The sequence below is a fragment of the Lepidochelys kempii genome, chromosome 2, assembly GCF_965140285.1.
Source record: "Lepidochelys kempii isolate rLepKem1 chromosome 2, rLepKem1.hap1, whole genome shotgun sequence".
NCBI lineage: Eukaryota > Metazoa > Chordata > Testudines > Cheloniidae > Lepidochelys > Lepidochelys kempii.
The window spans coordinates 182,952,322-182,962,115 of NC_136381.1; the positions used below are offsets into that span (position 1 = coordinate 182,952,322).

Below are 9,794 nucleotides of genomic sequence, written 5' to 3' on the forward strand. Positions count from 1 at the left end.
ACAGAAGCATTTGAAAATTCCATACTACGTATTAAAATTACCTTATCTCTGCAAGTCATATAACCTGATCTGGTCATAGAAGGCATGCCTGTGGAGACACTTTAGTTCTTGTCCAATCATACTTGGGTAATTGTTCGGCTCATGGACACTCAAGGCCCAATTTTGCAAGATGCTGAGTACTACCCTCATTACCTTACAAGATTGGGACACTAAACAAATAGCAAACTCCACTCTGCTAAGGTGAATCTTTTAATTGGGCTGTATGATTGTGAAGAAGGGCTGTGTTGGTGCAGTTGCTGTTAAATTATTTTAGCTCTTACAATCTGAGGTCATTTATGGGGAGGATAAGATAGTTTTCAATCTTCAAATTTTTCTAGGACATCACTGACGGCAAAGTTTTAAGATAATCTTAATTTCTGTACTCAGATGTTTGGATTTCTCGTCTCATTATCATACTGTTTTGGACAGTTCCAGAAGTTAAGATATATGATGGAGGTTCTGGAATTGAAAACTTCAGCTAGCCAAGAAGAGACTGGCTATTAATATCCTAGAGCTCAAGGAAAGATAAATTCATTCTCCCCATTAATGATGGGCTGCCAGATCTGGACATCCTGACTCAGTGAACTAAGTCCCTAGGCAGGTTGGATCTTCCCATTGGATAAGAATGCTAGGAAGATTCACTTGTGGAAGTAGAAAGTCTCCTCTTGATGTAATCTCTGTGGCCAGTTGCCAAGCTGTCGGTATTCTCCTGTTTTCATGTTTGTGAAGATGTATTTTTCTCTAGTAAACCTCCTCCAGGTGGAGGAGAAAAAGACAGTGAAGAAACTGGCAACTGCTGGGTAATGTCCAAGCATGTTTTAAGAGTGGTGTGTATAATATTTCAGATACTCTGGCTCATATGATGTCTCAAAGTCCACTATTAGGTCTTTGGAACTCCATGTCCTTCTCCTTCAGTATCACGATCTATCTGGTGTCTTCAGGTTTTAGGATGCAGTTCTACAAGAACTGATGTCATGGCAGTATCAGAACAGGCAGAGAAAGACATCTAAGGCATGGAACTGCTTCATCAATCACCTATTTCTTATTCAGTGGCGAGGCTGCATATTTGACATATTGCCCAAGTGTCCAGAGCTAGTTTTAACTTCTGCTTCTCCCTGTGCTCGACTTTTTGTCATGGAGATCTGTTGGCATGGTTGATTAATTTAAATGAACAATTTTAATCTTATTTAGCATTTGTATTTTTTCAGGTATTTTCCTTGAGAAGTTCCATCTTATTGGATGGTATAACTATATTAAAGCATGTTGATTTGCAACTAAATATAGCTTTTATACCAAATTTGGTGATACTTTGTGAACTAGGAAGATACAAAAAGAAAAGGAGTACTTGTGGCACCTTAGAGACTAACAAATTTATTTGAACATAAGCTTTCATGAGCTACAGCTATACAGGCTTATTTAAGCAGTTATGTAGCTCAACATTTATTCACATAACTCTTACATTTTGTTAGAAGATGGCGAATGACATACTTATTTACTAGACTTTTTTTTTTGCTTATTTGTGAGCTGCATTTGGATGAAAATTGGAATTCTATTAAAGGGAAAACTGAAATTTATTTTAATTGTCTTAAATGTGCTGGATAATAAGAAAAACTAAGCTGTTCAAAACATATTTTGCTTTTAAAACTGATTTATTAAGCAGAAGAGGAGGTATTCATTGTAGTTAGTGAATTGATGGATTGTTCCTGGTCACCCTGGACCAGATTTTCAAAGGTGCCTAAAGATATGGATAAATGCTTTTGAGAAATCTCATTAGATGCCTGTGCATATGTTTAAGGCACCTAGAATACCTTTGAAAATCTGGCTCCATGGTTTTCAAGTTATTAGAATTAGTAGATCTCATCCTTTCCCACCTGGTTTTTATTCATGAGAAGAGGGAAAACAGGCTTTGCTGCTCTTTCAACTGAGTCTGTTACTCAACTTTAACTGAACTTGTCCAAACAAAGAAAATATTTTCTCTGCACCTGCCTAAACTGAAACCAAAGTAATAAATTCAAATATTTTTCTGTTCAGCACAGCACTTGGTCCATTATAAAGACTGAAAATAACTGATACTTAATGCCATCCATAACAGTGACATGTCAACATAGAACTTGAGTTGATCACCAAAAGTTATGTATCTTCCCCTGTTTTTTTGCCCTGAAATACCTTAAGAAACTTCTTTGCCTTGAACCACTCTTTAAAACTTTTTTCTTCATATAGTGAGACACTTCTTGAAATCTAGAAAGATAAGTCAAGTGTAAAGTTAGGTGAAGCCATTTTGGAGATATTTAGTGATCCAAACGAAAATTAGAAAAAAGTAACAGTATATTTTAACCCCATGTCCCAAATACCACTTGTCCTATAGTATAATTTTTTTCTGAAAAGATTAGATCTGGCATGCAAAACAGATAGACAGGTGTAGTTTTGTTGAAGGGTGGGTGGGATGTGGGAAATATGATGAGTAATAATAGGAAGCTAGTTTCCTAATATGGAAAGGCTAGCATCTCTAATGTTAAAATATTGCTGTTATTTTTAAGTACATAATGCAGACAAAAGAATTTTTGTTAATGCTGGGATAGAATACAAATCCTAAATTTATAGATGGTTGCTATCTTTACTATTAGCTGGAGTAAATAAAGGAGTTCCTACCACTTAATTTTTTTTAAGAATATAAGGTACTCCTGGAAGAGGAATACAGCCATAAATATGCAGTATTGCCAAGTGAATCTTAACTTTGTCATCCAACTTTGATTTTCACTTTTCAACTGTAGAGATGTATTGACGTAAAATTTTTTTTTCTGTTCTATTTCATAGATCTAGGATCCTTAATTTGAAGAAAAATCATGTACAAACTATTCTGCCTTTCTTTATCTTTATTTTTAACCTTTAGATATTTTTGTACTTGTTTCAGTATTTTTTCTAGAAATGTGTATATTGTGGTTAAAATTCTATTTCAAATAATGGCAACCATTTTAGGCAGGAGAACTGTGAAAGAAGAAATTGTGCTTTTAAAAGGTATTAATTTGTCAACCAATATTATTTTCTTGCTTGCAGCCACTGATCATGAGATGTTTCCACGAAATCTACCTCAGAGCTCACTTTTGCTCATTAATGTGCTGCACCATTACAGATCTCAGCAGGAGCTCTGCAAACACTCTTGAAAAAGTCTCGAGAGAACAGATTGTGACACCAAATCAGTGCGTGATGACCTAGTAGTAGGTTGAAGTCTGAAACATTTGTGATACAGCAGTCCAAGATAACACTGCCTAATGTATCGATATAATTTCTAAATGCTACAAGCAGCTCCTGCAGTTTCTTCTTGTTACACCAGAAACATTCATTTGACCTTTCTCCTGCAGAAAGATCCTTGCTTCTCTAATCTAGTCTGGAAATATTAATGGAACACAGTCATGTCTACTCAGGACGAAAGGCAGATCAATACCGAATATGCTGTATCCTTGCTGGAGCAGTTAAAATTGTTCTATGAACAGCAGTTGCTAACTGACATAGTGTTGATTGTTGAGGGCACTGAATTCCCCTGCCATAAGATGGTTCTTGCAACATGCAGCTCTTATTTCAGGTAAGTGTTCAAATCATGATTCATTCATTCAGTTAAAGGCTTATTGTATTGTTTTGTAAGCAATGGTAGACGTACATAGTTAAAAATGAATGTACAGCCCATTTAAAGATTGTTAGTGCTGGAAATCTGAAGTGAATAGTAGAGTTCTTAAATATTTCAAGTAATAGTAACATTAAAAGGTCAAAGTAGGGTTTTCTAGCATCTTATGACTTATTCCAGCCAAGGACATTGCATCACCATCCAGCATTTGGAGAAAAGAAATAATGTTTCATCATCACCAGCCCCATTCTGGGGTTAATTCAGGCTGTGTAATGCAGTTCATTTCCTGTCTTCAGCATGTGGAACAGCTTTTTCCAGATAAGATAGACATTTAGTATATATTGTCCTTTCTGGTTCTAAAATAGGCTAAAGTGACTAGGGATTCCCCACTGAGAGGAGACCGTCCCCTCATCACCTTGCCCAACACGCTCCTTGTTCTCTTTGCTCCTTGAACAAGTGTCTTCTGCTCCTTTTAAATGCAGGGATTTCTGAGGAAGCTTACAACTTCATGTAATCCTTAATCCTTCATCCATCGGGATGGAGGATTAAGCATTGTTTTAATCTTGAGATTCTTACTGTGCCAGTGCTATCTAATCCTTTCCTGTGTTGCTAGTGTAGTGTTAAATCCACTAGGTCCTGTTACGTTTAACCTCTTAAAAGGGGTTTCTCTTAGGTGCATTTTTTAGTTCTCATACTATCTTTGTGGATTTCTCCATACCAAGTTTTAGAAAGAAGAACTAACCTATACTGGCATTTTGGAGCAGGCTTAGTCATGCATATTGATGCCACTGAAACATTTTTCTGTCTGTCCAGCCCTGGAAGTGAAAGCCTTGAAACTAGAATCTGGAACTGATGGATAAGTTAGTAATGACCATGGATCTTCTGTATCACTGGTTGCCAACCTGGGAGGTCACAAACATCCTTCCTTTCTTTATAGCTAGCTAGAATTGGGTTGGCCAAAGATGGCAGTGATCTCTGAAGATGTGCTTCTGGAGTACTCTGTAGCGTAGGGGTTCTCATAACAAAATATTTTGTGGCCTTAGAGTGCGGCCAACAACTCTTGCAGGTAGCTGGTCTGACAAACCTCACCCTCTGTCCTTGCCTTCCATGGCCCTTCAACAAGAGCCTGCCCTGGGGAAGGTGGGTTGGGAACTCACCAGCTGTCTGCGGAGCCCCAGGCTCCTCATGCCCCGGCCAGTCGGAAGTGGGGGAGCTGCCCAGGGGAATGCCTTGGCAACTGAATGCCGCAGCCGCCTCCACTGATGAGCTGCCTCCTGTGCCATGCACGCTGGCCCTGCATGTCTCCAGAGGAGCTGCCCAGAGCCCCCAGCACAAACACCAAGGCAGCCCATTTCACTGCCCTTGGTAACAACTATTCAGGCGCAACATCTGGGCACTTCAGGGAGGAGCTGCTGCTTTCATAGAATATCAGGGTTGGAAGGGACCTCAGGAGGTCATCTAGTCCAACCACCTGCTCAAAGCAGGATCAATCCCCAACTAAATAATCCCATCCAGGGCTTTGTTTGTCAAGCCTGACCTTAAGAACTTCTAAGGAAGGAGATTCCATCACCTCCCTAGGTAACGCATTCCAGCGCTTCGCCACCCTCCTAGTGAAAAAGTTTTTCCTAATATCCAACCTAAACCTCCCCCACTGCAACTTGAGACCATTACTCCTTGTTCTGTCATCTGCTATCACTGAGAACAGTCTAGATCCATTCTCTTTGGAACCCCCTTTCAGGTAGTTGAAAGCAGCTATCAAATCGCCCCTCATTCTTCTCTTCCGCAGGCTAAACAATCCCAGTTCCCTCAGCCTCTCCTCATAAGTCATGTGTTCCAGTCCCCTAATCATTTTCGTTGCTCTCTGCTGGACATTTTCTAATTTTTGCACATCCTTCATGTAGTGTGGGGCCCAAAACTGTACACAGTACTCCAGATGAGGCCTCACCAATGTTGAATAGAGGGGAATGATCACATCGCTCGATCTGCTCGTAATGCCCCTACTTATACATCCCAAAATGCCATTGACCTTCTTGGCAACAAGGGCACACTGTTGAGTCATATCCAGCTTCTCGCCCACTGTAACCCCTAGGTCCTTTTCTTCAGAACTGCTGCCTAGCCACTCCGTCCCTAGTCTGTAGCGGTGCATGAGATTCTTCTGTCCAAAGTGCAGGACTCTGCACTTGTCATTTTTGAACATCATCAGATTTCTTTTGGCCCAATCCTCTAATTTGTCTAGGTCCCTCTGTATCCTAGCCTCCAGCGTATCTACCTCTCCTCCCAGTTTAGTGTCATCTGCAAACTTGCTGAGGGTGCAATCCACATCATCCTCCAGATCATTAATGAAGATATTGAACAAAACCGGCCCCAGGACTGACCCTTGGGGTACTCCACTTGATACTGGCTGCCAACTAGACATGGAGCCATTGCTCGCTACCTGTTGAGCCCGACAATCTAGCCAGCTTTCTATCCACCTTATAGTCCATTCATCCAGCCCATACTTCTTTAACTTGCTGGCAAGAATACTGTGGGAGACCGTGTCAAACGCTTTGCTAAAGTCAAGGAATAACACATCCACTGCCTTCCCCTCATCCCCAGAGTCAGTTATCTTGTCATAAAAGGCAATTAGATTAGTCAGGCATGACTTGCCTTTGGTGAATCCATGCTGACTCTTCCTGATCACTTTCCTCTCCTCCAAGTGCTTCAGAATAGATTCCTTGAGGATCTACTCCATGATTTTTCCAGGGACTGAGGTGAGGCTGACTGGCCTGTAGTTCCCAGGATCCTCCTTCCCTTTTTTAATGATGGGCACTACATTAGCCTTTTTCCAGTCGTCCGGGACCTCCCCCCAATCGCCATGAGTTTTCAAAGATAATGGCCAATGGCTCTGCAATCGCATCCACCAACTCCTTTTGCACTCTCGGATGCAGAGCATCTGGGCCCCATTAACTTGTGCTCGTTCAGCTTTTCTAAATAGTCCCGAACCACTTCTTTGTCCACAGAGGACTGATCACCTCCTCTCCCCATGCTGTGCTGCCCAGTGCAGTAGTCTCGGAGCTGACCTTGTTCGTGATCTTTGCTATTTGCAATCTCTGCCCATGCTTTGGAGGCTGTTGTGGCCGCAACAAAATCTGCTGGTGACTGCTTCCCTCCCTTTGGGGGAGTCAGAGGCAGTCTTGGTGAGTTATGAAGTGCTTGGCGCGCTTTCATACACAGCCTGACATGGTTTTATCTTGGCTGATACTTCCTAACAAAATGGGAATATCAGATCCCAAACTACTCTAAAGGAGTGTCTTCCACTTCTTCCCCAACCCCTATTGCTCACCTAGCTGATTTATGAAAGGGGAAAAGTGGTGTGGGAGGTTTTTTCTGTCCACTGGAACAAAGTACAGTGGTATTTTTTTCTACGTGATTAGGAAACAGACCCTAATCTTGAAATTAAAATTGTCTTGAATAAAATCACCTCTAGCCTGAAAAAAAAAGCTTACAATCCACAGTGAAAATTACTGGTCGCAAGGGAAATGGCTTAAGAAGGCACAGTAATTTTAAGGGGCACAATATTATGTGACAGGGTCAGGCCAGATGGCTATAGGAGAGTAATAGAAGGCAAATATATTAGCCCCAGGCTAAGTAGGTCCCTTTCCCCTGGGTAAGGTAACAGGGAAGGTTCTAGAACAATCAGGAACCTTCTGGAGACTATTAAGACTGGCTGCAGGTGTTCTAATCAGCCTATCAAAAAGCTTCTAGAATCCATTGAGGCAGGCTAATCAGGGCACCTGGGTTTTAAAAAAGGAGCTCACTTCAGTTTGTGGTATGCGTGTGAGGAGCTGGGAGCAAGAGGCACTAGGAGCTGAGTGTGAGAACGCGGACTGTCAGAGGACTGAGGTTTACAAGCATTATCAGACACTAGGAGGAAGGTCCTATGGTGAGGATAAAGAAGGTGTTGGGAGGAGGCCATGGGGAAATAGCCCAGGGAGTTGTAGCTGTCGCACAGCTGTTCCAGGAGGCACTCTAGACAGCTGCATTCCACAGGGCCCTGGGCTGGAACCCGGAGTAGAGGGTGGGCCCAGGTTCCCCCCAAATCCTCCCAACTCCTGGTCAGACACAGGAGTCGTCGACCTGGACTGTGAATTCAGAAAAACAGCCAAGCTGAGGGCTGCTGTGAAGCTCCAAGGCGAGCAAATCCGCCAATAAGCGCAAGACCCACCAAGGTAGAGCAGGAACTTGGTCACAATATATACATTTTATCTATTTTATAAATTTTTAAATGCAATATACCACCAATCTTGACTTTCATATGTCTGCCTTTTTCCTGCATTGTCTTCTACATTCTTCCATTGTCTACTTGTGCCCCTTTCCATTTTTTAGATAAACTGTTTTACACATGCAGAATATTATGCTTTTTGTTTTGTAACTTCTGATCTTTCCTTTCCCTAGTAGCTGTTCAGTCACCTGCAGGATTCAAAAAGCTTAGTCACCTAAAAGGACTAAACTTGCTATCCAAAAATTGATGGGGAAGCCCAACTGCCCAGAATCTTATCATATCTCTTTCCCTTGGTAAAGTTGCTGGAGAAAGAAATTATAACAAGGTGCTGTCCTTGACTCTTGCTCATGGACTCAGTTTCTGGTTGTTTAGATATTAAAGCCCTGGAATCTCTCTGGCTTCTGGAAGATTGGGGGTTGAGTGGGGAGCTCATCACACCCCACCCATTGCGTCCTGTTAGTGGAGGAGGAAAGGCAATTCTGTCTCTCAACAATTTTTGATGTGCAGATTTAGGACTACCCTATTGGGATGCTGGGGGCCGGGCGGGGGGTAGACAGGGGCTCATAAGGGCTAGTGCAGGAGGACAGACTGGGGCAGGGGCTGAATGGGAGTGGAGGCAGAGGGGGGAGGGAGGTGCCAGGTCACACAGTGATGGGGTGGGGGTGCAGAGCTACATAGGGACAGGTGGTGGCTCAGTGGGGGCACAGAGACACAGGGGGAGTGTGTACAGGAACACCCAGGGACAGGGTGGCTTAGTGGGGGCACAGAGCCACATAGGGCCTGAGGAGTGGCTGGGATGTGGCACAGAGCCACAAGGGGATTCAGGGCCACAGGGGGATGGAGGGAGTAGGTGTCTGAGTGGGGGTGGAGGGACACATGGACAGAGGGTTCAAGGATACATGGGGGTGCACAAACGCATGGGGACGGGGCAGATGTGCCTTACTGAATGGGAGAGGCTAGGGGTCAGCCAGTGTCTGCATGGGCGAAGCTCCCTAACAATCCCTCCCCATCCCCTCCCAAAAAATCTGTTCTATACTTTTCCCACCCGTCCCCAACAACCTTCCAAGTTCACACCCAGGCTCCTTCCCAGCAATTTGCTTCCTTCTCCCTCAACTCCTCCCTTACCCCGACTCCCTCAAGCCTTTGCACTGCTTCTGAGGGGTGCAGGAAATGCGGTTCTGTATTGTAGTTTAAATGAATTATTACTCAGAGTTCTGTATTAATATGCCTAGTGAGTAATCTATTTGTCAAAAAACATTTTGAAATGACCCAAAATAATTGAAACTGGTATGATTATATTGTGTTATTTTGACAAAATATGTAAAATTTTGCAGAATTCTAAAATCCAGAATTTTTAATCTTTTGGTGCAGAATTCCCACAGGAGTAAAAATGATATGGTAGCTTACATAAACATTGAGTACTAGATTTTAATGCATAGGGAACATGGAAGTTACTAATATAATTGGAAAAACTTTGTTAAAACATTTATCTTAAATGCTGCGTGATCTAAGGTAAGTACTACATTAATGTAAATGGAAAATCACATTAGGAATTTTTAAAGTTGGAATGAAATGACAAGAAAGTTTTAGGCGTCTTTCTCCTTTTTGGTTGGAGTGGCTAAATAACTAAATGCAGTTACTTAAGATTACAGTCTTAATGTGGTATTTTTCTCTTCAGGGCCATGTTCATGAGTGGGCTAAGTGAAAGTAAACAAACACATGTACATCTAAGGAATGTGGATGCAGCCACTTTACAAATTATAATAACTTATGCATACACGGGTAACTTGGCAATAAGTGACAGCACGGTAGAACAGCTTTATGAGACTGCTTGCTTCTTACAGGTAGGAACATCATGTGTATTTTGAGTAAAAA

General features: G+C 42.1%; 1 protein-coding gene across 3 annotated transcripts in view; it reads left to right on the forward strand.

Moving 5' to 3' along the window:
• Window positions 1-9,794, forward strand: part of KBTBD2 (kelch repeat and BTB domain containing 2) — a 29,940-nt gene that overhangs the window by 1,649 nt on the left and 18,497 nt on the right. For 2 of the 3 annotated variants that reach the window (XM_073332961.2, XM_073332962.2), the window contains exons 2-3: window positions 3,094-3,619; window positions 9,598-9,763. In XM_073332961.2, coding sequence (XP_073189062.1) covers window positions 3,450-3,619; window positions 9,598-9,763 — 336 coding nt within the window. In that variant the 5' untranslated portion in view covers window positions 3,094-3,449. Of the gene's footprint in view, window positions 1-3,093; window positions 3,620-9,597; window positions 9,764-9,794 lie in introns of those variants that run through there. The other variant, XM_073332963.2, reaches the window with a different exon arrangement.